At 40.8% G+C, this 27,542-nt stretch overlaps 1 protein-coding gene across 6 annotated transcripts in view; it reads left to right on the top strand.

Annotated features, from left to right (window-relative positions):
- The window catches only part of KMT2E (lysine methyltransferase 2E (inactive)), a 157,504-nt gene that overhangs the window by 11,141 nt on the left and 118,821 nt on the right, over positions 1-27,542 (top strand). For all 6 annotated transcript variants that reach the window (XM_089685451.1, XM_089685460.1, XM_089685469.1 and 3 more), the window contains exon 2: positions 25,855-26,039. In XM_089685451.1, coding sequence (XP_089541577.1) covers positions 25,969-26,039 — 71 coding nt within the window. In that variant the 5' untranslated portion in view covers positions 25,855-25,968. The remainder of the gene's footprint in view (positions 1-25,854; positions 26,040-27,542) is intronic.

The following is a 27,542-nucleotide window of genomic DNA, read 5'->3' as shown; positions in this document are numbered from 1 at the left end:
TCTGCTCTTGCAGTCATTTTTACAGGACGACAACGCCTAGGGAGAGTAGCAACAGTGCTAAACTTTCTCCATTTGTAGACAGTCTGTCTTACCGTGGACACATGAACATCAAGGCTTTTGGAGATACTTTTATAACCCTTTCCAGCATCATGCAAGTCAACAATTGTTGATCGTAGGTCATCTGAGAGCACTTTTGTGAGAGGCATGGTTCACATCAGACAGTGCTTCTTGAAACCAGTAAACCCAAAACAGGTGTGTGTTTTTTAAGGGCAGGACAGCTGTCAGCAACACATCCAATATCATCACACTGATTGGAGTCAAGGTTGGCTCACTCCTGGCTCCAATTAGCTCTGGGAGAAGTCATTAAGCTAGGGCCTCACATACTTTTTCCTCCCTGCACTGTGAATGTTTACATGTTATGTGCAATTAAACCATGGCAACATCTAATGTTTGTGTAGTATTATGTTCAGCAGACTGTGTTCTTCTATTGTGACTTAGATGACGTTCAGAGCACATTTTATGCCCAATTCATGCAAAACTCCACGTAATCCCAAGGGGTTCACATACTTTTTCTTGCAACTGTATAGAGTGCATCTTGTTGATCATTTGTAAAAAGGCCTTAGGCTTCTTGCACATGGGTGAAAAAAGCCATGTTGTCTTTATTTACTAATCTGAGTGTGTGTGCATTTCTGTCTATAGAACAAGGTACACAGCTATGTAAGGATCTGTAATACGCTGATGAGTTCTGAGCTGTAAAAATTTTACATTTGAGTGCAATAATTTACACACTTGTGCTTATATTGAAACACCGGCAACTAGAAGAGGATGAGAGTATTTTGTGCATGCATACACGTGTGTGTGTGTGTGTGTGTGTGCGTGTGCGCGCGCGCGGTCTTGCCTTATACTATAGGATATATTTTTCTGCTCTTTCAGCAACTTGTCTATTGCTCTAAGAGAAGCGGTAACAACATGACATGGTAGAGATGACCTTTGCCAAATATTACATCTTGAGCAGTGGAAATAGAAAATTGTATGGAGACGTCTAGGCTTTCTTTGTGTAACCGCAGTATTGGGTTCTGGGGTCTCGCTTTTCTGTGTTCTGTTTTGCATTGATTTCTGTATGTCATCACAAATAACCTATTATTGCACATCCCCATGTAATAAGACTAGAAATGTGTAGAAGTAACCAAGCATATATGATGCATGTCAGCTGCTGTTAGTGTTTGTGAGATTTTGAATGATGGAAATTGGTAGGACTGACCACTTTAGAGGTTGTGCTTCAGTACGGAATGTATTTTTTGGATTTTATATTTTTACAGAACTAAATGTGATGTAGTCAGCCTGTGGATCAACTCTCAAACAGAATGGTAATGCCTGCATTTTATTCTTATTGAAAATTGCACATTGCAATGCATTTCTGAGCTCCCATCCAACCTGCAAACTAAATGTCCCTAAGATTTTTCAGTATGACCAAAAATATCTTAAAGGAGCAGTGTGGAATCAAAAAGCATAACTACTTGCATGTTTGGCTGCAGCTGTTCCTGCCAGCTCAAATACCAAGAACTGAGCAGTCGCATGACCTCTGATTGCTCAGTTTGTGGTCTGCTCTAAGCAGAGAGTGGTGACGGTCAGTCACTGTTCTCTGCACTGCCTTTCCAGCACTTACTGGAGCTGATGGCTGGTGGGAAGCGGCTGGCTCAGGCTCTCAGCACTGCTGAGAGGCTGCACCAGCTGCTGATATTGGGCAGCTGTCAGCTGATTCTGAGTCACAGGAGTGCAAAAGTAAGTGTACTCCTATGACCTATAAAAGTAGTATGACCAAAAATGGCCATACTATTTTAAAGTGGAACTAAATCCCATCAATCTAACGGTTTAATAAAATAGTTGCATTCCCGGGCATGTTGGGAATTCCAACTTACAATTTCTTGTGCTTTCTACCAAACTGCCAAACCATCGAATGGCTGGTGTCATAACTAATCACAGGTGCAGCATCATGGCAGTTGAAGATCAAACAGAGGCTAAGATGGCAGCTTCCTTGGCTGAAAAGGATAGGAAAGTTTTTAGTTCTGCTTTTATTTATTTTTTAAAACTTCCTATGTTGTCTGCCTTTTGCACAAGGAGGGGGTATGGAGTTGAAGATGAGGAGAGTTCTGTGTTCTTTGTAATCTGTCAGGAATAAAGTAGGCAGGGCTGACACCACATGCTTTGTAATTCAAAACTGAAGTGCATTAAGTGGAATTTACTAAAATTGAAGCGGACAGAATCTGGAGCAGCTGTGTAGGGCTAACAGCTTCTTATTTCAAAACCTATTTTAACTGCCTCCCGCCCACCATATAAAGCAATGCCTGCCGGGCAGGCGGCGGTTCTCTCGTTCTGGGAGGACGTCATATGACGTCCTCCCACTCTTAACTGCGCATGTGCGCCCATCGGTGGTGCGCTGTGTCGCTGGGACACAGCGGATCACTGATCAGAGTAAAAAGCCAATGACATTGGCTGTGTCGTGATCAGCTGTGTCCAATCACAGCTGATTGCATGTAAACAAGGAAATGCCGGTTATTGGCTGACAGTGCCTGAGGAGAGCCCGTAATCGAGGGGACATGTACACTGATCATCAGGGCACTGATGATCAGTGTAGCCCCATCATTTCCACCTGTCAGTGCCCATCGATGCCACATACCAGTGCCAGTCAGTGCTGCCTATCAGTGCCATATGAGTGCTGCCTTTCTGTGATGCCTGTCAATGCCCCAAAGCTATGCCCATCAGTGCCACCTGTCAATGCCCATTGCTTCAGCCTCATTAGCACACATCGGTGAAGGAGAAAAATTACTTATTTACAAAACTTTATAACAAACTAAGAAACCTTTTTTTCAGAATTTTCAGTCTTTTTTTTGTAGCAAAAAAATAAAAACCCCAGTGGTGATTAAATACTAGGGGTGTACCAAAACATTTTGAGCGAAAACACTCCTATTGGCCGTTGGCCGATTTAAAAATCAGCACTGATACAGTTGACAAAAATAACCCCGCTGCCGTTCGGTAGTTCTCAGCCTTACCTGAGAAACCACCAAATGATCCTGGTGCTGGAGATAAATGAAGGAAAGATGGCCTCCGCTCATCTCTGTGCTCTTGGAGGACCGGAGCGGTGTCACTTCCGGTTCCGGTGCCTTGTAAACAAGGCCCCCTTTGTGTTTTTTTGTGTTTTTTTTTTTTTTTTTTTTTCTTTTTTGATCCAGTGCCTTACGTTGTAAAGGAGAGATGTGGGGTCTTATTGACCCCATATCTCTCCATAAAGAGGACCTGTCATGAATTATTTCTATCACAAGGGATGTATGCATTCCTTGTGATAGGAATAAAAGTGATTTACATTTTTTTTTAAATGGACAGTGTAAAAAAAAAAAAAGTAAAATCTGTCCGTTTCAGCTAAGTGCATCGTGAAGTTTCGGTTTCGACACCAGAATTTTCATTTTGGTGCGCCACTATTAAATACCACCGAAAGACAGCTCTATTTGTCAAAAATTGGCCTGGGCAGGAAGGGGGTAAAAGTGCTTGGTAGGCAAGTGGTTAAGCTAAAACGGTAGAAGCTAATTGGTTATTATGCTTGGCTGCCCAGACACTGCCTGCTGCAGTTTTAGTAAATTGCATGCTACTGTAGCTTTGAAACTGACAGCTTGTACAGGCTCAGAGCTGTAAGACGAGTCCACAAGAGCCTAACATTGCTCCCACAATATACCCAACGCAGGTGCACAAAAAATACTTTTTTTTTTTTTTCCCTGCAAAGGTTTACTTGTAGGTCAATGTATTGGGGTACGGATAGCCCATTTTACCCTGTTGTGTTTTGCAGAAACGCAGTACAGTCCATTTAACATGATGTCCTATGGGACATGTTAACACCTGTGCGTTTTCACCCGGCGCGTTTTTTTGGAAAGGGTCAGGGACTTTTTTTAATGCAAAAAGTTGCATTTTTGTTTCTATAGACTTCAATGGAAATGCTGCAGAAAAGCATGTAGTGCATTTTTGCTGCACTTTGCATTTTAAATCTTACTAGCAACAAGAAAAAAAAATGAAAAAAAAAACACATCAAAAAAGCAAGTGCCAAAAACCACAAATTTCAACGCAATGCAGAAACAGCTCAAATACAACCTGCATAGGTGTGAACCTAGACTTCAGTTTCAGCACTGTGCCCCGTTGGCTAGTTTTGTTCTGTTATGACATACCTGTTTTAAAGTATCTAACTGTGTTAGAAACTTCATTCATATGGCAACAGAAAAAACTTCTGACGTTTGCTTCAAAATCAATTTACTGATATGCTTATGAACCTAGTATGGTTGTGCAGGATCTGAAATGGCCCGCTTTATGTTCTTCAGCATCCGATTATAGAAGTAACCAATGTAGGTGTTCACTAAGCTGCTCAGATTGAATTCTAAGCTCACTAATACCTCTGCCTTTATTGAAAAACAATAATGTGTGTCATTTTACTAAAAAGATATTTGATTTTCTAAAAAGACAAAAAGAATGCATTAATTGCAATTTATAGGCTTGACATGCCAGAGTAAGACTACATTCGCACAGGTGTCTAGCCCCAGTGTGAATGACAGTGGCAGGAATCTGATTCATGCAGTTGTTTTTGCCACAAGTGATTGGCTAGCTGTGCTGTCACTTCAATGATGGGCTGGTATTGGCAGCACCTATCTGTGGCCAGCGTTTACTTGCGGTGATTGCTGTTAGCTGCTTACCGGTAGCAAAAAGCAGGGCTAGTCGTATGTGTGAATATAGCCTCAAGCTACATACATACACACGTAGACTATCTTGCCACAAAATATTCATTGCATTGAGAGCTTGCATGCATGTCTCCTTAGGCCCAGTAAAAATTTTAATTCTCTGTTTAGGCAATTAACACTGTCTGTATCTGGTCTCATTGGTCAGATTACTTGTGCTAAGTACACATGGGAATTTTTATTTCCTTTTGTTCAACCCAGCAGGCTGAATGGGAAAAAAAAATAAACTTTCAGATCGTCGTACTAACACATCCAGTGTTAGTGCAGCGATCTCCTCGCTGAACACACTGATCAGTGCTCACAGCCATTGGCTTCTGTTGAGCTTTTGTCTTACAAGGAGCTGTAAACAAGGCCCAGATGTCGGGCGGTTTCAGACAATTTTCAGTGTGCACTAAGCTTAAAGTGGAGCTCCACCCAAAAGGTGAAGTTCCGCCTTAAGGACTGGTCCCTTACTGAGTTCTACTACACCCCTCCCTGCAGTCTTCAGGGACATGTGACAGGTCCCAGAAGACTGTGGGACCATTCACAATGCGCAGTGGGTACGCAGCTGTGAAGCCACAAGCTCACAGCCTGGGGTTCACACTTAAGATGCCAGGGACAAAGGACAGCTGGGAACCTAACTGGGGGGAACACACCACTGGATCATGAGACAGGTGAGTGTCCATTTTTTAAAAGTCGGCAGCTACAGTTTTTGTAGCTGCTGACTTTTATTCTTATCAGAGGAGACTGGACAACCGCTATAAGGCTGATATTTGGGCCGTTTAGATGGTAAAGACTCTTCCAGCAGCTAATTTTTAGTATTTCTGTTTTATCCAAATTGACAGTACCAGTATGGTGCCTTGTGCCTAAGGGCCGGTTCACACTAGAAATGCAGTCCAGATGCGTTTCTGCAAAATGCAGCCTGTTCTACCTTTTTTTCAGTGTCCAGAGCGCACTGGAACTGAAAGCATTGACATGAACTATGACGTTGACAACCATATAACCTACTTTCTGTGCATTTTGGATGCAGAAGAAAAGCACACTGAAACTCGTAGTGTGAACTGGTCCTAAAACTAAACCGTTAAAGTAAGGCTAAAGGCAGATCTTTGAAGGAAGCATTCTAATTAAAAAAAAAGAAATGTATATCTCCTTGAAGTATTCATACCCCTTGAAATTTTCCACATTTTGTCATGTTGTAACCAAAATGTAAATTTTTTTTTTTTTTTTTTTTTTTTATTGAGATCTTATGTGATATACCAACACAAAGTGGAATATAATTGTGGAGTGGAAAAAAAATAAATGGTTTTCAGAATTTTTTTACAAATATCTAAAAAGTGTGGCGTGCATTTGTATTCAGCCCTCTTTACTCTGCTACCCCTAACTAAAATCTAGTGGAACCAATTCCCTTTAGAAGTCACCTAATTAGTAAATAGAATCCACCTGTGTGTAATTTAATCTCAGTATAAATACAGCTGTTCTGTGTAGCGCTCCGAGGTTTTTTTAGAGCACATTAGTGAACAAACAGCATCATGAAGGCCAAGGAACACACCAGACAGGCCAGGGATAAAGTTGTGTAGAAGTTTAAAGCAGGGTTAAGTTGTAAAAAAAAATATTCCAAGCTTTGAATATCTTAAGGAGCACTGTTTAATCCATCATTTTAAAAATGGAGAGCGTATGGTACAACTGCAACCCTACCAAGACATGGCCATCCACCTAAACTAACAGGCTGGGCAAGGAGAGCATTAATCAGAGCAGCAGCCAGGAGGCTCATGGCAACTCTGGAGAAGCTGCAGAGATCACAGCTCAGGTGGGAGAATATGTCAACAGGACAACTATTAGTCGTGCACTCCACAAATCTGGCCTTTGTGGAAGAGTGGCAAGAAGAAACTTCTTGTTGAAACAAATCCATTAGAAGTCCTGTTTGCAGTTTACGAGAAGCCATGTGGGGGACACAACAAACGTGGAAGAAAGTGCTCTGGTCAGATGAGACCAAAATTTAACTTTTTGCCCTAAAAGCAAAACGCTATGTGTGGCAGAAAATTAACACTGCAAATCACCCTGAACATACCACCCGCACCGTGAAACGTGGTGGCAGCATCATTTTGTGGGGATGATTTTCTTCAGCAGGGGCAGGGAAGCTGGTCAGAGTTACAATGGAATGGCTTAGATCAAAGCATATTCATGTGTTGCAATAGCCCAGCCAAAGTCCAGACCTAAATCCACTGAGAATCTGTGGTAAGACTTGAAAAGTGCTGTTCAGAGACACTCCATCCAATCTGACCGAGCTTGAGCTATTTTGCAAAGAAGAATGGACAAAAATGTCACTCTCTAGATGTGCAAAACTGGTAGAGACATCCCCAAAAAGCTGTAATTGCAGTGAAAGGTGGTTCTACAAAGTATTGACTCGGGGGCTGAATACAAATGCACACCACACTTTTCAGATATTTATTTGTAAAACCATTTATCATTTTCCTTCCACTTCACAATTATGTGGCACTTTGTGTTGGTCTATCACATAAAGTCCCAATAAAATACATTTACGTTTTTGGTTGTAACATGGCAGAATGTGGAAAATATCAAGGAGTATGAATGAATACTTTTTTGAAGGCACTGTGTATATATAAATATTCTTCACCCAAAAGCTATAATCTGGGTATATCCACCTATAAAGTGGCTCTGCTGCCATGCAGGGTCTCCCTGGGGTCACCCTGATGTGCACAATCTCAGCAGCGACCTAGTATGTTTGAGTGGAAGGCCTGCTATTGGAGCAGGAGCACATGTGCAGTATGAGCTGTGCAAAGGTCTCATGAGACCTGTGATTCTGGGTCAAGTAATCATGGGCAATTTATTCCCTTTGCATAAGTCCACCTAATGTTATTAGGTGGGCATGCATTTGCAAAGACAAGAGGGAGACTGGGTGCAAGGAATTTGGGGACATGTAGTCCACAATCAGCAGATCACCTGAATCTACAGTGATTGCTCTCCAGTCTGAATATATGGGGAATGGTGTGCAAGAATTGAACAGGCTGGACAAATGTTCATATAAATCTTTGAGTCAACATACTGCTACACAGCCTGGCCATTATTGGCCTTAACAGATATTGATTGTAACATGGTACTAAAGGGGAAAATGCTTTGTATTGAAAAATGTGGTGGTGCTGTACAATTTTGGGTTTTTAAATTCACCCTTACAATAGCCAAGGAACCTTCAGTAGTAGTTTTTTTTGTGATGGTTTCAGTATGAGCGTTTTCACAAAAGGAAAAACAAGCTGCCTGTTTCCTAAGGCATCCACTTGGGGCTTTAATGGGCATTTTAAATGCTAGCATAATTTCCTGGCGCTCTCCCATGAGCAGGGAGCCGCACATGTAATGTACAGCCTGTTATACAAGTGAATGGCTGTACGTGGCCATGTTCTTATAAACCTTGATACTTTTGATTGTGAACACTTAGAACTATTGTTCTCAACCAAATGATTGCTGGAAATGCTTATTTTCTAATTATTATACAGAATTTATATAGAGCTAAGAGTTTGCACAGCACTCTACAACATGAGGGCAGACGGTACAGTTCCTGATAGCGATGGGTTGCCCATTGAAATTTATAGTCTTTGGTGATATACTCCTTCCAGAGTTATCTATATAAATGGAAGCTAAAAGACAGGGCAGACTCCCTCAATCTATGTGCAAAGCAATTATTGTTCAGTTACTGAAAACAGGGACTGACCCGACGGTTGCAGATTCTTCTAGACCAATTTGTTTAATGACGGATCTTAAAATTTTGGTTAAGGTGCTGGCTACGTGCCTGTCTAAAGTTATATTGTGCATTCAGATCAACCAGGATTTATAATGGACAGGTCTACAGCCGTTAATATACTGTATGTAGACTATATCTTAATCTTCAGATCCCACTTAGTAATGGTGGCGATAGATCCATTTTGTCTTTAGATGCAGTTAAGGGATTTGATGGATGGAGTGGGGTTTCTTTATAGCGGGTGCTTGAGAAATTTAACCTAGGATAGGAACTTATTACATGGGTTAAATGGTTATATCAAGCCCCAACAGCACCTTAGAATCAACAACAATTTACCCTATTTAGACTAAGGAAAGGCACTAGGAAGGGATGACTGCTGTCTCCTCTATTGTTTACTTTGGCATTGGAGCCACTGGCCGCGGCTATTCAGAGTGATTCTCGAATAGCTGGATTTTGGAGAGGTGAGACGGACGAGAAATTGGCATTGTATGCAGATGATACATTATTATTTGTGAGTGTCACATCTACATCCATAGAAGGTCTGATATCTCTCAATATTTTGGGGCTTACTCAGGTTTCAATATAAATTGGAATAAGCCCGTTCTTCTGCCTTTTGTCCCTCTGAGACCCCTTGCTGCCAATTGCTTATCAGATAAAGGTGATAGAAACATTTGTATATTTGGGAGTAGTTATACATTGGGATATTGCTAGTTATGCAGATTTAAATATTAAGCCACTGTTTATTAAATTTAAACAGCTATAAGCTTGTGCAAACTACCGCTTTCAATAGTGGGGAGGGTAAACATAATTAAAACGATATGGATGCCACAATTATTATATGCCTTACATAATGCTCCGGTTGGTGCTCCCTATGTTTCTTTTTAAAGGATTGGACAGTATACTCCGTATGCTTATCTGGAAAAAGCGTAATTCACACATAAAATTAGAAACCTTGCAGGAAGCTAAGGAGAATAGTGGTCTGGCCATTCTAAACCCATTGTTATACTTTTTGTTAACTCGGCTTCAACATTTTAACGGTTTGGGAGGAAGATGCGAGTATTAACCCAATTAGGAAAATACTGTCTGTTATTCCTAGGTGTAAAATTTGTTGATTTAGAGGTAGGTGAATTCAGACTAACCAGGCAGTTACCCACTCTAATACTATTCCAAACTGTCTGTCATAGCTAAAGATCATTGTCAGTATAAGGGGTATACTGGTTACACCTGAATCTTTCAGAACTTCAGTATTTTGGAGCTATTAAAATTGCAGGGATTTAATCAGTGTTCAGAAAGCGGTCTTGTGTATATCTCACAACTATATCAGGGTCAACATATGAAAGATTTTCAGACCTTGTAGGAGGATTTTGTTCTGTCTACCAACAGTTTTTCCAATATTTGCAATTCAGGCATGCTATCCAAACCTAGTCTAGACAGCTGCCTTGGGTCTATGTCACACCCACAATTCTCAACCAAAGTCTAGCAGTGATATTCTAAGAGGGAAGAAATAACAAAGCTTTATAATGCGTTGTTACAAAGAATCTCAAAATCAAACTCTCTGAGGTGCAGATCATATTGGCAAGTAGATATCGGCCACCTGAATGATAAAGAAATTTAACTAGCAAGGGGGGGCATAAAAATTTGCCCTAGCCCTACAACCAGTCACCTGCGGGTTAATATGAAAAGTTAATTTGGCCAGCTCCTCCTCTCGCCCTCCATCCTGAGCTGTTCTGCCGGGATCGGTGGCTAAAAGATAGGGGTTGGCGGTGCAAGGACCTGTTCGCGGTGTGCCTGTCACTTGTCCGCGATAGACAGGTAGACCGCAATCGACTGGTTGCCGACCCCTGCTTTATAATGTAGGGCAGGTATCTCTTTCTGCATCCATTGACTTACCCAATTGTTCATTATACATCGGACATATTATACCCCCCAGAAACTTTTTAAGTGGCATAACAGGTAGTGGTGCACCAAAATGAAAATTCTTGGACCGAAACCGAAAATTCAGGATGCATTTAGTCAAAAACCAAAACGAAATGGACAGGGTTTTTTTTTGTTTTTTAATGTTTTTTATATATAATTGTATTTTACTTTTTAATTAATAGCATGAATTTAAATGAATATGAATTTATTTTCAGCACATTTTTGCAGAAACACACTACAGTCCATTTTAGCATGGTTTCCTACGGGACACGTTTTTTGAGCTGCCGTGTTGTTTGAATAGGGTCAGGTACTTTTTTTTTTTTTTTTTGTTAAATGCAAAATGTTGCATTTTTGGTGCAATAGGCTTCAAAGGAGGTGCTGCAAAAAACTCTTGTGTGTTTTTCACGCGTTTGCAAAGTTTTTTATGTGTTTTGCACAAACCATCAAAAGTGTGTGCGAAAACACACTGCAAAATGCAAACTGCAGTGGTGTAAAGTTGGCCAGAAAATGCATTAAAAAAGTGTGCAAAACTCAAACTGCATTGGTGTGAACCAGGCCTGAAATGCACTGGAAATGTAGCAAAAATGCACGTGTTGCATTTTTGATGCATTTTGCATTTTTAATCTGCCCAGCAACAAGTTGGGCAAAAAAATTTCTAAAAACACATAAAAAAAATGTGCATACAAAACGCAAACTGCATGGTGTGAACCAGGCCTGAAATGCATTGAAAACACATAAAAAATGTACGATGCATTTTTAATCTGACCAGCAACAAGTTGACCAAAAACAAACCGCATCAAAAAATGCATCGAACATTCATGCAAAAATGCAAATTGATCAAAGCGCAAACTGCTTTGGTGTGAACAACAGGCGTGAAATGCATTGAAAATCCATCAAAAACGCACACGTGTTGCGTTTTGACGCTATTTTTTTGTCACATGACCTATGAAAAAAGCACACTAAATACGGTAAAAATGTGCGTTTTCGGCCAATACATTTAAGCCACCAATATTTCAGTGCATCTCTAGTAACAGGGTTACACCTCTATTTCCATGATGTGAGAGAAATGTTGGGACGCTGGTGCCTATGATGTGGAGATGTCCTAAGTTGGTTAGATACTGGGCTTGTGTATTGGACACTATTATTTTGTTTAGCGTTAATATTCTAATGGAACCAAAGATATGTGCATTGGGGGTGGCAGGACGCAGAAGAATACACGCCTCACATCTCTAGAGAAACATCTCCTCGGCTCACCTAACTCACTCTGTATGGGTAAAAACTGTTAATGAAGTCTTACAAAGAAAATATATTGTTTTATCAATATTGCGGTTGTCCAGATAAATTTACAAAACTGTGATGTAACTGGCTGAACATACAAGGAATAAATCCGGTACAGTTAGTTAGGGATAGGTTGCTAGGGTGAAGCACAAAAGGATTATTATATTTTTTGTAGATAATATTGAGGGTAGCACAGTAGTAGTTGAGGGATTAAAGCAAGTGGAAATTAACGGATGGAAAATATGGCTAGGTCACAGATACAAAAAGGAGTGAAAGGATATAGTGCACTTGGAAATTTGAACAATTAACAAGTAAATGGAATCTTTGGAAAAGTTGGGAGAATCTCTCAGAAATTTAGAGAGTCTTAAAGGGTGTATTTTTAAATAGAAAAATCACTTCAAGTGATTCTAAAGGCCTTTTTTTTTTTTTTTTTGAAAATAAACATGTCTATACTTACTATGTGCAGTGCTTTTGCACAGAGCAGCCTGGATTCTCCTCTTCTAGGGTCCCCTGCAGGCTCTCCTGGTCGCTCCCTCCTGTTGGGTGCCCCCACAGCACGCAGTTTGCAATGGGGGCCCCTGCTGCTCTGTGTGTCCATTCACACACAGAGCCACGGTTTGACCCTGACCCTTCTCTCTCTTCATTGGCTTACTGGCTGTGATTCACAGCCTTGGTCTGGTATGGATTTTGGGGGGGCCCACCCCATTTTTTAAATTTTGGTGTGGGAGTTCCCCTCAAAGTCCATACCAGACCCGAAGGGCCTGATATGGATGGGAGGAGGGACCCCACGCTAATTTGTTGTTAAATGTAATTACCGTTTTTTTGTTTATTTTTCACTATAGCTCGGCAACTCAATTTTCACTTTTCCCCTAATCTGAAGGCTACATAAAGTTTGGAGGTCTTTAGCTATTGACTCTGCAGACAGTTGGCGACTTCTTTGCACTGTGTGCTTCAGCTTGTGCTGACCCTGCTCTTTTCATTTTATATGGCCTAACACTTCTTGGCTGATTTTACTGGTATTCCTAGTTGCTTCCATTTTGATATAATCCCACTTACAGTTGGAAATTTCACGGAAGAACTTATTGCACAGGTGGCAACCTATCACGACCCCATGCTTGAATTCACTGAGCTCCTGAGAGCGACCCATTCTTTCACAAATGTTTGTAGAAGCAGTCTGCATGCCTAGGTGCTTGATTTTATACACCTGTGGCCATGGAGGGGATTGGCACATTTGAATCCAATGATTTGGAGTGATGTCCCAATACTTTTGGCAATATAGTCTATATAGGACTATGAAATATTAAGATAACTGGAGCTAGAAGTTTGGGTAATGTGAAGTATTTGTTTTTCATATGTTTGGTTTTTTTGAAAATGGGAAAGAAAAAAGAATAGTTGATAGAAAAAAGAAAAGTTTTTAATAAAGATGATCTGATTGAGATGGTCGGTCAGTCGACTGTAGACCAGATGTTCAAGACGTTTTAAGGAAAAAGGGAGCAAGGAGATTGGTTGTTAAGATTGGGGGAGTCTTTGAGGGATTTTTAACTATGGTGATGACTAGTGCACATTTTAGAGAGCTTGGGAAGATGCCAGAAAAGAGGGAGAAATTGAAGATGTGAGTTGGAGAACGTAGGATAAAGCCAGAGGGTGGCTGTAGTCTTTGTGAGGGAACAGAATCCAGGGGGCAAGTGGTGGGTGTTAGAAAAAATTTACCAACCTCTTCTATAGTAGCGGAGTTGAATGAGAGAAGTACGCGTGTACCTGTGGACATGGCGTGTTACAGCGAAGATCTCACAAATATCCATCAATATTGTTTTTGAAGTAAAGCGTCAAAAGGTAGAGAAAAGTTGACAGGGACTGCATGAGAAGAAGTTAATGAGAATGATAAAATAGGTTTGCTTGGCATTGTGGAGGCAAGAATTGTAATTTTGGAGGGCAGATTTATATTGGTAGAAATCTTCGAGACTTGAGGGTTGATTTACTAAAACTGGAGAGTGAAAAATTTGGTGCAGCTGTACCTAGAAACTAAACTGCTTCCAGGTTTTTGCCAAAGCTTAACTGAGCAAGCTGAAATTTAAAAGCTGCTGCCATGCACCGCTGCACGAGACTTTGCACTCTCCGTTTTTGAGATTACTGGTGTCATCTGCCAAGGTTGTAGGCCTGATTCTGTGTGTATTGAGAGGGGCGAGTATGTCTAGGGAGGATAACAGAGAACTGGTGCAGAGGTGTGGAAATTTTTGTAAAAACTGCTTTGTGAGTAGAAGCATGTATCCATTGCTTCAAATCAAAAGACGAGGTTAGAAGTAGCAGGACTGTTTGTATTAACAGGGATGTTGAAACCACCAAGAATGATTGTGGGGATTTCGGGACAGAGAAAGAAGGGTAGCCAGGTAGAGTAGTCATCAAGGAAGGTTGATACTTGTCCAGCGGGCTGGTAGGTCACCGCTGTTCCAGAGCTTCTGTACTAAACTGCTTTAGCTCCTGCGTTTTTCGTGCCCTGCTTTAAAGTAGATGTAAGCCTATACTGAATGACATTGTTAAAACACAATTGTCATGTTTTATTCTCGCCATAAATTGATCTTAGCATCTGAGGTACGCTGATCTCCTTTAACCTTTCAGCCACTTCTGTTTTATCTGCACTTGCTTCTGCATTGACTGCCCATACTTGCTGTGGACCTAAGAGTGGATCATGCCTGCACAATGTGTCTCCATGCGATAGCTTTTAGACCGCCAGGAGCATGTGACAAGGTGACAATGCAGAGGTGCTACTGGGCAACAGTTTTTGCCCTGTAACAGGAGGCCTGAACAGAGGCCTTCCTAGCAGGATCACTATATGTTTAAATATAAGTAGCATGTTTAGAAAGATTGAAAGCCTCCTATGGTCAAGGTGACCGTGTCTTCAAATTGCACCACAGCATTTCAGTAGGATTCAAGTCGATGTTCTTTTTGGCTGTTTCTCATGTTTGAGCTTCATTTGATTTCAGGTTTATGGGGATTACTGCCACTTTGCACAATGACTTCTTTGTGCTTTCGATCACTGCTAAATGACCTAACATTTATAGATATAACTTAGCTGGCAAAACATTCTTCTGATAAGTGCTGTGTAACCCTAGGTTCACACCTAAGCGTTTTCTGCAGTGTTTTGCAGAAACGCAGTACAGTCCATTTAACATGATTTCCTATGGGACGTGTTCATATCTGTGCAGTTTCACCTGGTGCGTTTTTTTGAAAGTGTCAGAGACTTTTTTTTTAATGCAAAAAGTTGCATTTTTGTTTCTCTAGACTTCAAAGGAAACTGCAGAAAAGCATGTTTTGCTTTTTTGATGCATTTTGTGTTTTAAATTAGCTTAGCAACAAGAAAAATAAAATAAAAATTAAAAAAAGTGCAAAAATGCAATGCAGAAACGGCTCAAACGCAACCTTCATAGGTGTGAACCTAGCCTAAAAGCGGATCTCACCAAAGTGAGGGATATTCCCTCTTGGACAGTTGTCACTGGAAATTTTCCTTTTGGTTTCCTTGACAACTCAAACATTTACATTTCCTGTTTCTTTTTTTATTGAAGACAGTAGTCACCAAGACCAATAGGGTGAGCCCCACTGTGGGGACACAAATAGTAATAAAAACCTGGTGGATTCTAAATCTTCCACACTCTATCATAAATTTACAGATATTAAAGAGGTTGTAATGGCGGAAGGTTTTGCATGAAGGTAAAAAACCTTCTGTGCGCAGCAGCTCCCTCAATACTTACCTAAGCCCCATCGCGATCCAGCAATGTGAATGACTGCCTCGGCTGTCATGGGTCTCTACCTCCTTATTGGCCGAGACAGCAAGAGGGAGCCATTTGCTCCTGCTGCTGTCAATCACAGCCAGTCAACCAATGAGAGAGGGGGCGGGGCCAAGCCACGGCTCCTTGTGTCAATGGACACACTGAGCATCAGGTGCCCCCATAGCAAGCTGCTAGCTGTGGGTGCACCCGACAGGAGGGAGGGGCCAGGAGAGCCTGCGGGAGACCCGAGAAAAGGAGGATCCAGGCTGCTGTGTGCAAAACATAGACATGTTTGTTATTTTTACACAAAAAAATGTAAGCTTTAAAATTGCTTTAAAAATTTTATTTAAATTAAGGTAACCAAATTAACCACTTGCCTACCGGGCACTTATACCCCCTTCCTGCCCAAGTCAATTTTCAGCTTTCAGCGCTGTCGCACTTTGACAATTGCGCGGTCATGCAACACTGTACCCATATGAAATTTTTATCTCTTTTTTTTCACACAAATAGAGCTTTCTTTTGGTGGTATTTACTCACTACTGGGTGTTTTATATATTGCGCTATAGACAAAAAAAGCTAAAATTTTTTAATAGAAACAAAGAATTTTTTTTTTTTTTTTTTTTGCTAACAGGTAATTTTTGTTTTTCACTGATGTGCGTTGATGAGGTGGCACTGATGAGGTGGCACTGGTGGGTGGCACTGCTGGGCACCGATAATCAGGGCACTGATCAGAGACAGCATGAGGAAAGTGCAGCCGATAACTGGCAATTTAATTTCCCGGTGATCAATGTGTCATTGGACACGGCTGATCGCGTGGTAAAAGGCCGCTGTGATTGGCCTTTCACCATATCACGTGATCAGCTGTCATATGACGTCCACCCAGAACTGGCTGGCCGCAGTGAAGCTGTCATTAGGCTATCTGCGGTTGGCAAGAGGTTAAGCAAATCTTTCTTTAATGCCTTACTTCATGTCAAATCCATACTGAACAAATTGTAAAATGTGACTGATTTCAATATCCAATGCCAGTTTAAAATATCATTACAATAAAAAGTTCACATACCTTGTTTCACACTCATGTGCTACTCCTAGAGTAAATATGCCATGTGACAAATTTGAGGAGCAATTCCTGAAGAAAACAAAGAGCTCACAAACATTGACATTTTAGGTGAGATTGATGGAAATTTGTTTTAAAATTCTTCTAGTTCTGTTGTGGAAGACCACTTGTTACCATGAAGCCTTTTTGAAAGGTATTTCTAAAATGCATCTTAATTTTTCGTTTCTGCTTTAAAAATGTGAGGTGTAGTGCTGTAAACTAACAATGAAAGGGAAGCTGACTTCATAACATCCTGTCAGAACATATCTACATGCGCTTATCTTGCAAAAGATTATGGAACTAGCATTTATATATTAATCTTTTGTTCAAGTCTACAAAATTGATTTTTTTTATGTAGAACTTGGTAATATATTTTGCATTTTTATGTTTTCTGTTAAAATTTGTATAGATCTAATGCTCTGGGAATGTATGGTGTTAGCAGTTTGTTCCTTTTGTGCACAAATAATAATTTAAGGTTAGATTAAAACTGATGTCAAGCTGCATCAAGACTGAAATGATTGGGTATGTGCAACAAGAATATTTTCCATAATATGGGAATATGTGTTCCAGTAAGATATCTCTGTGCTCTCTCCCACTATACACAGTCATTGTTGCTGAACCTTCTTCCACTTCCTGCATCTTCCTCATTTGGCTGGTGATTTTCAACTTCTACACATGGACAATAGAGTTGCATGCAGGAAGTTTAACAATGCACAAAATAGCTACCGAGAGGAAAAGTTTTTGGTAGAAAAGATGTTCAAGCTCTTCTACCAGAAAACTGTTTTTTGTTTATTGATGTAGTTGCTAAAAGGAAAATATGGTCACGCTGATCCTCTAGCTTCAGTCATGTGATTTTAAATCCTAACTTAATTCATAAGTATGGAAATGAGGACTGAGCTTTCTTAAACAGAGAGCCAGTGGATCAGTATAAGGGCAAATGATAGCCTATGTCCTGGGATGTAGGATAAAGATGGTTATCTTCAATTCCACTTTGACCGGGTTCTGCTGCCACCATCAGGTGATTGGACACTGTCAAAAGAAGACAGGAAGTCTCCTCCTAGGCATAACCCCTCCTCAATTGGCAAGACCTTTTTTTGTTTTTTTGGTTTTTTTTTTGCTAGTAGTAGCAGATGGTCATATCTGTGCAGTCTCTGCTTGAAAACATAGCACATTACTCAATGGTTCTATCTGGGATTAGGAGACTTTTCTGGATTTGTTTCCACTGGCTTTTCAGCACTCAGAGAAATGGTGCCCGGCCCCTGCTTTGGACACACAGTGACGGCTTGTAATGTTGCTGGTCGGAGCAGGACCCTGTGCTATGATTTATTGCCTTGTGGAACTGTAGAGTGCTATACTGGTCCAGTGCAGCGATCCACAGCTGGAGAGTCAAGTCTCTAAAGGCCCTTGTGGCATTGCCTGCCTTGAGCGAAAATTGCAACGTATCTGCAGGGGGTCAGAGTGTTCTCTAAAAGAATATTCCAGTTCAAATAGAGATTTCTGCAATAGAAAAAGTGCCAAGTGAAGGTCCCACTAAGTTTTATCTGGTGGTATAAAGTGCATTGTCTTTGACAAAGGCCCGCATCATTGAGTGTGACGCAAAATGTCTCTGAAAAAGTACCACCAAGGCAGAAATTTCTACTTTTAATTTTCACTATACCAAGTTATCCTTGGCCAGGGAAATTAGAATCATCAGAATTCCTTGCACTCATATCTTTGGGATCTGGTCCTATGGTGTCACCAGAGTATCAGCCGAACGCTTGAGTATCCCTGGTCTTGGAGACGCACCTGCCCAGCTTTGCATTGAGACTGGACACCAGAATATGCACATCTGCGGTTCCACCCTGTCAGCAGATCTCCTTTAACCACAGAACAGGGCTATAGCCGAATGAGGGCTACAGCGCGGTTGTCCAGTTCTGGCAGGGCATCATATGATGTCCTCCCAGAACGTGCCCTCCTGCGCGCCCCCAGCAATCTCTGTGAGCGCCGTGTCCTACGGACACAGCAGATCACTTGATGTGGTAAAAAGCCAATCGCAGCAGCCTTTTACCACGTAATCAGTTGTGTCCAATGACACAGCAGATCACCGGGTAAATGGAGTTGCCGGTTGTCTGCTGCACTTTCCTCACGCTGTCACAGCATGAGCAAAGTACTGCCGATAACCGGCAATTGTCATAAAACAGATTGGCACTGATCATCAGTGCTGCCACCTCATCAGTGCTGCCTATCCGTGCCACCTCATCAGTGCAGCCTCATCAATGCACATCAGTAAAGGAGAAAATTACCTGTTTGCAAACAATTAAAAAAAAAATTTTTTTTTTTTTTGTAGAGCAAAAAATAAAACTCCCAGTAGCGATTAAATACCACCAAAAGAAAGTTCTATTTCTCTTTAAAAAATTTCATATGTGTACAGTGTTGCATGACCGTGCAATTGTCATTCAAAAGGAGACAGCACTGAAAGCTGAAAATTGGCCTGGTCAGGAAGGGGATATACATTGAGGAACAGAAGTATTTGAACACCCTGCGATTTTGCAAGTTCTCCCACTTAGAAATCATGGAGGGATCTGAAATTCACATTGTAGGTGCATTCCCACTCTGAGAGACAGAATTTAAAAAACAAAATTCAAGAAATCACTTTGTATGATTTTTAAAGAATTTGTCTTGCACTGCTGAACATAAGTATTTGAACACCTGAGAAAATCAGTGTTAATATTTGGTACAGAAGCCTTTGTTTGCAATTACAGAGGTCATATGTTTCCTGTAGTTCTTGACCAGGTTTGCACACACTGCAACAGGGATTTTGGCCAACTCCTCCACACAGACCTCCTCTAGATCTGTCCGGTTTCGGGGCTGTCGCTGAGCAACATGGAGTTTCAGCTCCCTCCAAAGATGTTCTATTGGATTTAGGTCTGGAGACTGGCTAGGCCACTCCAGAACCTTAATATGCTTCTTACGGAGCCACTCCTTGGTTATCCTGGCTGTGTGCTTCGGGCCGTTGTCATGTTGGAAGACCCAGCCACGACCCATCTTCAATGCTCTGACTGAGGGAAGGAGGTTGCTGCTCAAAATCTCACAATAAATGGCCCCATTCATCCTCTCCTTAATACAGTGCAGTCGTCCTGTCCTCTTCGCAGAAAAGCACCCCCAAAGCATGATGTTACCACCCCCATGTTTCACAGTAGGGATTGTGTTCTTGGGATGCAACTCATCCTTTTTCCTCCAAACACGACGAGTGAAGTTTAGACCAAAAAGTTGTACTTTGGTTTCATCTGGCCACATGACTTTCTCCCATGCCTCCTCTGGATCATCCAGATGGTCATTGGCAAACTTCAGACGGGCCTGGACATGTGATGACTTGAGCAGGGGAACCTTCCGTGCAATGCATGATTTGAAACCATGACGGCGTAGTGTTCTACCGACAGTGACCTTTGAAACTGTGGTCCCAGCTCTCCTCATGTCATTGACCAGCTCTTCCCTTGTAGTTCTGGGCTGCTTCCTGAGCTTTCTTATCAGTGATACCCCACGAGGTGAGATCTTGCATGGAGCCCAAGTCCGAGGGAGACTGACAGTCGTCCTTAGCCTCTTCTATTTTCTAACAATTGGTCCAACAGTTGATCTGTTTTCACCAAGCTGCTTGGCAACTGCCCCGTAGCCCTTTCCAGCCTTGTGGAGGTCCTCAATTTTGTCTCTGGTGTCTTTTGACAGCTCTTTGGTCTTGTCCATGGTAGTAGTTGGCATCTGACTGTGGGGTGGACAGGTGTCTTTAAAGAGCTCAGACAGGTGCTACTAAGATTAATGAGTGGAGTAGAGGTGGACTTTTTAAAGGCACAGTAACAGGTCTTTGAGAGCCAGAATTCTTGCTGTTTCTTAGGTGTTCAAATACTTATGTTCAGCAGTGCAAGACAAATTCTTAAAAAATCATACAATGTGATTTCCTGTTTTTTTTTTTTTTTGTTTTTTTTTATTGTCTGGGTGGGAATACACCTCCAATGTGAATTTCAGACCCCTCCATGATTTCTAAGTGGGAGAACTTGCAAAATCGCAGGGTGTTCTAATGCTTCTGTTCCTCACTGTAAGTGGCCCGGTAGGCAAGTGGTCTTAAGCTTTTTATGAATGGAGGAGGTGCGGAGCGAGCACATCACAGTGATCAGTGTATTGCAAACAAAACTACAGTCTATAAATTAAAGAGTGAATATGCGAGTGCTGTCTATAAAGAGAGGGAGCCGCTGGAACACCAAAGAGGCAACCAAACAAAACCCTCCAATATAAATATCAATATAAAGGTGTGCAGCGCAATGAGAATGTGCAGAATTAACGAACTATGCAACCTGGATAATTAGTATCATATCATCAATGTGTAGGCAATGATGTTGAGCAATGACAAATCAAGCGTAGGAATCAACCAGTACATATTAATAATGTGAGTAAGTGATGTCACCAATTAGGTGAGTATAGTGCATAAAAAGTCCCAAGTAGATTGACCACGTGAGGATCCTGTATGATCCCGATATGCTTGCGTGGAGTTAGTCCAGGTGGTAAATGATCCAAAATGAATGAATTGCGCACTTACCAGAAGTGCGTGTAAACACGCATTAGAGATATAACCTATCTCAACAGGTGTAACTATGGTCATCCGCCTCCCAGAACATGTCAGGATAGAGTACACTTCCCAGTCACATCTGCATGGAATATTCAGGGGTCCTTGATGCGTATCACCATTAGGGGTCACCCTTAGTGCAGCCTCTGTGGATGGTCCTCATAAAGAAGAACCGATAAAGGAGACCACATAGCGTGATACTGTAGGGAACTTTATTCCATCAAAGAAAGTGCACAACCAAAATTACAAAGTTTAAAAACACTGACCATATATATGGAAATCAGGATGGCCACCAGCGGTGGCTAGACGTCCAGTTGCTGTAGCCTCTCTAACGCGTTTCATGCGATACACGTAGTCGTAGGGTAACAGGGCTTACAGCAGGAGACGTCTGGCTCTGTCTATTTATAATGAGGAATGGCACTTGCGCTTATCGCGCCCGCCATTTTGCCGACTATCGGCGCATACGCAGTGCATCGGCGCCATTTTGCCGTAGATCACAGGAACCAAAGTTATTTCCCCTATCCTCGGCATGTGCGCGCGCATCTCAGCGCCATATTGTTGGCGGTATACAAGCAGAAACGTACACTCTGATGTAAACCTGAAGGATAACCACTCAGACAAGATGATAAATTAATGCCCGTACTATCGGTAGTAGTCTTCCCTTTGGGACTAATGGGGCAACATGGTTTTTATATTGTGGATAAAAGGGTAATGGTCTGGGATGTCTATTACTGTTCCCTGTACCTACATCATCATAATTTGACTCATATATTACTATTTTATAATTAGGACTTACCGACATTTATTACCTGATGTCAGAATGGGAAATATATTTCTTCATTACAAATATTTTCCCCGTTTTTCACACATACGATTTATATAACCGCATTTATTGTTCATACATATATGTGGTGAGGGTAGCCCTCACATATACAGTATATCTGATATGTTGCCCCATTAGTCCCGAAGGACAAAAGACAATCAGTTTCATCAAGTAACAGTGGTTGCAAATTTCAATGAAATACATTGGTATTGGCAATCATAATGTATTAAAAAAAAAAAAAAAATCCTGATCACTTGCCCAGAGTTGTTCAATGTTATGGTAACATTGTATTACTTTGGTCACAGTGTGCTGAAAAATAAAATGGTAAAAAAGAAAGAAAAAATTTAATAAAGAATCGAAACATTTGAAAAAAAAATACAAATTCAATTATTTTCACCAAAGGAATGTAGCAGAATACATTTTGATGTAAATTTATGAAGAAATGTTATTTATTTGCAAAATTTTATAACAGAAACAAAGAAAAGTGCGTGTTGTGTGTGTTTTTTTTTTTTTTTTTTTTTTTTTTTTAAAGTTTCAGGTTTTTTTTGTTTTTATTTTAGCAAAAAATAAAAAACACTCAGCGGTGATTAAATACCACCTATAAAAATTTCATATGGATACAGTTTTGCATGACCGCACAATTGTCATTCAAAGTGCGACAGCGCTAAAAGCTGAAAATTGGCCTTTAAAAAAAAAAAAAAAAAAAAAAAAAACCTTCGCAAAAACCCATCCCCCGTGACCCTGTGCCGGTATGTAAACTGCGGGTGCACCATGCACGTGAGGCATCACCGCGAACGTCAGATCAAGGGCAGTAATTCTAGCACTAGACCTCCTCTGTAAATCTAAAATGGTAGCTCGTAAAGACTTTTAAATTGTTGCCCATGGATATAAAAAATGTATGCAGTTTGTCGCCATTGCATGGGGCATGCGCAGTTTTAATGCATGTAATGTTTGGTATCTATTTACTCGGCATACCATCCTATTTTTATATTTTACCAAATAATTAGCCAATATATTGTGTTTTTGTGCATTAAAAGTAAAAAAAAAGTTTTTTTTTAAAAATTGTGTTTGAAAGATCACTGCGCGAGTACTATGTGACATAAAAAATTGCAGCACCCACCATTTTATTCACTAGGGTGTCTGCTTTAAAAAAAGTCAAAGTAATTTCCGAGTAAAAAAAAATACTGTGTTTTTTTTTTTTCATGTGAGCAAAAAGTGTCAGATAAGGCTTGGTCTGCAGGTGGTTGGAAGAGTGAGTGATGTGTGGCATAAACTTCTAATGCTGGGCATAAAACGCCCCCACCCCCCAAAACGACCCCTTTTTGGAAAGTAGACACCCCAAACTATTTGCTCAAAGACATGCTGAGTCAATAAAAGAATTGTTTTTTACCAAAGGTTTTTAGAAAATGACAAAAAAAATAATTTATTTTTATTTTTTTACACAAAACTGCAACTTAAATGATTTATTGTTCACACGTGCCATGGGTATATGTGGAATTGCTCCCCAAAATACATTCTGCTACTTCTCCCGAGTATGGGGGTACCACATGGTATACTTCAGATACTTTTTGGCAGTCTAGCCAAGTACCAGGACCCCAAAATCCAATAAGCACCATCAGACTTTTAAAGGGCTTTTTTTCCTCATTACACTTCCTGACTACCTATCTCAGTTTCGGAAGCCCTGAAATGCCAGGACAGCACCAAATGACCCCTTTTTGGAAAGTAGACACCCCAAAGAATTTGATAAGCATGGTGAGTATTTTGCAAATCTTGTTTGTTACCACAAATGTTTGGAAAATGAAGAAAGAAAACAAACATATATATTTTCAAAACCTTGTGAGAAAAAATGAGATATGCAAAATACTCACCATGCCTCTTTTTTTTTTTTTAAATTCCTTGGGGTGTCTACTTTCCAAAAAGGGATCATTTGGGGGGTTTGGTGCTATCATGGTATTTAGGGCCTCCGAAACTGTGATAGGTAGTGAGAAAGTGAAATGAGGAAGTTACGCACCTTCAGGCTTTCTAAGTGGTCATTGGATTTCAGGCTCCTGTATGTGGCTAGGCTCCCCAAAAGTCTCACGTGGTGTCCCCACACGTTAGAAGTAGCAGAATGTATTTTGGGGTGTAATTCCACATATACCCATGGCTTGTGTGAGAAATGTATAATTTAAATGACAACTTTGTGTAAAAAAAAAAAAAAAAAAAAATTCATTTTCCAAAAACATGGGGAAAAAAATAAATCTTCCATGGATTCAATATGCCTCTCAGCAGATATCTTAGGGTGTCTTCTTTCCGAAAAGGGGTCAATGGGGGGGGGGGGGGAGGGGGGGTAGTACTGTCCTGGTATTTTAGCACCTCAAGAAATGTGATGGGCAGTCAGAAAGTATAAGTTGTGTGAATTCCATTATCTATACCATAGTTTGGACACTATAACTTTCACTCAAAGCAATCAATATACACTTATTGGGATTTTTTTTTTTTTATGTACCAAAAACGTAGCAGAATACATTTTGCCTAAATTTATGACTAGCTTTTGCGTTTACGATATATTTTTTTTTATAACCAAAAATAAAAAATCTAGTTTTTCTTCAAAATTTTTGGTCTTTTTTGTTTATAATTTGAAAAATACAAAGCGCACAGGTGATCACATACCACCAAAAGAAAGCTCTATTTGTGTAAAAAAAAAAAAACACGTAAATTTAGTTTGGGTACAACATTGCTTGACCGCGCAATTATCAGTTGAATTAGTGCAGTGCCGAATAGCACAAAGAGGCCTGGTCATTAGGGGGGTAAATCCTCAGGATGGCAAGTGGTTAAAGCAGTATTAAGCCCAAAAGGAAAAATGTATAGTTGAAAAAAAGCCTAACACTAACTATTCTTAAAATGTTCCTTCCCTCCTCATCCTACCTATTCTGCATATCCTGGTTTGGTAACGTGACCCTGCAGCTCTGGCTCCCCTGTGTAAGTTAGTGCTCGACAATGATGGTGAATTCCGAGAGCCGTGATGTCACCCATGGTCCAGCCATTGTTACCACTCCCTTCTCTCCTCTGCTGCAGTCTGTTCACTGACAGCGGAGCCCAGAGCTATAGGATGATGTGACCGGAGCATAGTAAAAAAAAAGTACACGGTATGCAGGAGCGGTAGGATGATGGGGGGAAGGAACATTTTAGGAATAGTTAGTAATGGGCTTTTCTTCCACTTTAATATACTGCAACTGCAGCTTACCAATAATTAAAGTCGTTATAAAGGCTTAAGGATTTTTACCCTAATGTATTCTCTCCATTAAGGTAAAAATCCTTCTCTGCAGGAACCCCCCCAGCTACCTCCTTATACTTAACTGAGCCCTATCTATCCAGCTCTGTGCCTGAGAGCAGTGGCTTTCTTCTTCCTCACAGGGAAGATTGATAGCAGTGGGAGCCATCATTTTTGTTGATTTGAGGAGGGAGAGGGACAGGGGAATCCCTCCCACAGCACTGTTGTGTTCTCGCGGGGGGGGTTCGGGGCAGGGGGAGCAGCCCCTGCCAGGTGAATGAACATAGTGATGACCACTAGCAACAATCACGCGTAGAACCTGACAGGCTGGTTGTACCCAAGTTCATCGATGGATCAACTTGGGTACATTCAGTCTGCCCATATATGGTTCAAATCCTGACAAGTCCCTGCTGAACCAGCCAAGGTTGGAACAGTCTATGATTGGCTGGACTCCGCCACCACCCCCCCTTAACCATGGGTAGTACAGTGATAAATGTTAAAATGTGATGCTCTTGTATGCTTGATGATCTATGTTCATTGCACAGTAAAACTTTTTTTGTACTACAATAAAATGTATAACTTTTTATATCTCCAGCTAACTAAATCTTGTATGTTTCTGCTTTGTATTAGGGTTTGTGGATGCACTTAGATGTTTGCAATGAGCACTGTGGCTGGCATGCCCCAGTGTTTTGGATCCCGATGCAGAGGACTCCATAGTAATCGAATTTATCAGAAGCGAACGTCATGAGCATTGTGGTCCCTTTGCGGGTTAAAACAACAGAAACTCCATATTTAGAAATGGCTGCAGGTTCAGAGTAAGTTTGTTTATTTTTGTTTGTTTTTTTTTGGTATAAATGTGCTTTAAGTCCTTTAATATTAACACTTGTTAAATTAGATCTCCTGACAAACGTGAATATAATGTGAAACTATCACTATTGGGTTTTTTCCTCCATGTGGGAAGATAATAACCCTCATCTTATTGTCTGTGGGTGGGAAGTGAAAGACAGCTCCCTGATGGCTACATGGCAATAACAGATGAGATTGAAATAGTTACCTCTGCCTGCTAGCCCTTCTGGGAGCGGCCAACCCAATCGCCTCACCTTGGTGGGGGAAAAAAAAAAAAGTTCACTACAGATCCGGCTGTGAGCACTATATAAACTATCTAGCCGAGGCTACATACAGAGTATACAACTGTGTTCTGGCAGCAGAATGAGAATGTTCCATCCTGCACATGGAGCAAAATTGAATTGACCTGCGTGCTGCTCATCCATTCAGAAGAAGCTTTGTATTCTATGATTGAATACAAATCATCCTCTGATTAGCTAAGGTGGGTGGATTACGATTGCTATCTCTGCCTTAGCCAAACAGAGGAACCTTTTGTTCATTCATAGAATTCAAAGCTTCTTGTGAATGGCCGAACATTGCGCAGCCTGCTCGATTTTATGATTTTATTTCGGAAGCGGGAAGCTTTCGTCCTGCTGCCAGAACACAGAACTGTATATAGATGAGGCTGAATACTGTTTTCTTACAGTACTCCCAGCCACTGCATCTGTTGGTGGAAGTAATAGTTCATTTGAACCAACTTGGCCCAAACAAACCGTTTAAACTTCACTAAAAAGCTGGAGATCTACTTTAAGGCAAAATGTTATCATCATACAGGACACGGCTGCAGTCATAGACCATGGATTATATGCAGGCTAGCTTCAAGTGAGTGGAGACTGGCAATTAACTTTGCTAGGGTCTCCCTACTGCATGCATATATAGTCCCATCCACTTTGAGACTCCAGTTTTTATTTTTTTATTTTTATTTTTTTAAGGTGATGGACTTTTTTGAGACGTTATTTTCTTTTAAAACTGCTTCCCCTCTGCCCTAATAGCAAAAATACTGCTACAGGGCGGCAGGGGTGCCCAAAATCACGCAGTTCCCCCCCAGTGTCAAAATGCCCATTGCAGTCCCGCTAAAAGTCGCTGATCACCACCATTACTAATAAAAATTAAAAGAAAAAATCCAGTATCTATATCGCCATTTGTAAATGCTATAACTTTCACGTAACCAATTAATTTACATGTATTGGGAATTTTTTTTAGCAAAGACATGTGGCAGAATACATTTTGGCCTAAATTTGACAAAATTCGTTTTTTTTTTCCTCTCAAAATTGTCGGGGTTTTTTTTGTTTATAGTGCAAACAATAAACAACGCACAGTCTATCAAATACCACCGAAAAAAAGCTCTATTTGTCAGAAAAAAGGACTTACCGTATTTTTCGCTCCATAAGACGCACCTGACCATAAGACGCACCTAGGTTTTAGAGGAGAAA

This window comes from Staurois parvus, unplaced genomic scaffold, assembly GCF_062004578.1.
Source record: "Staurois parvus isolate SC_StPar_1 unplaced genomic scaffold, SC_StPar_1.0 ptg000019l, whole genome shotgun sequence".
In the NCBI taxonomy this organism is placed as follows: domain Eukaryota; kingdom Metazoa; phylum Chordata; class Amphibia; order Anura; family Ranidae; genus Staurois; species Staurois parvus.
The sequence above is the reverse complement of the archived record's forward strand: the minus strand, read 5'-3'. Positions and strand labels throughout refer to the sequence as shown.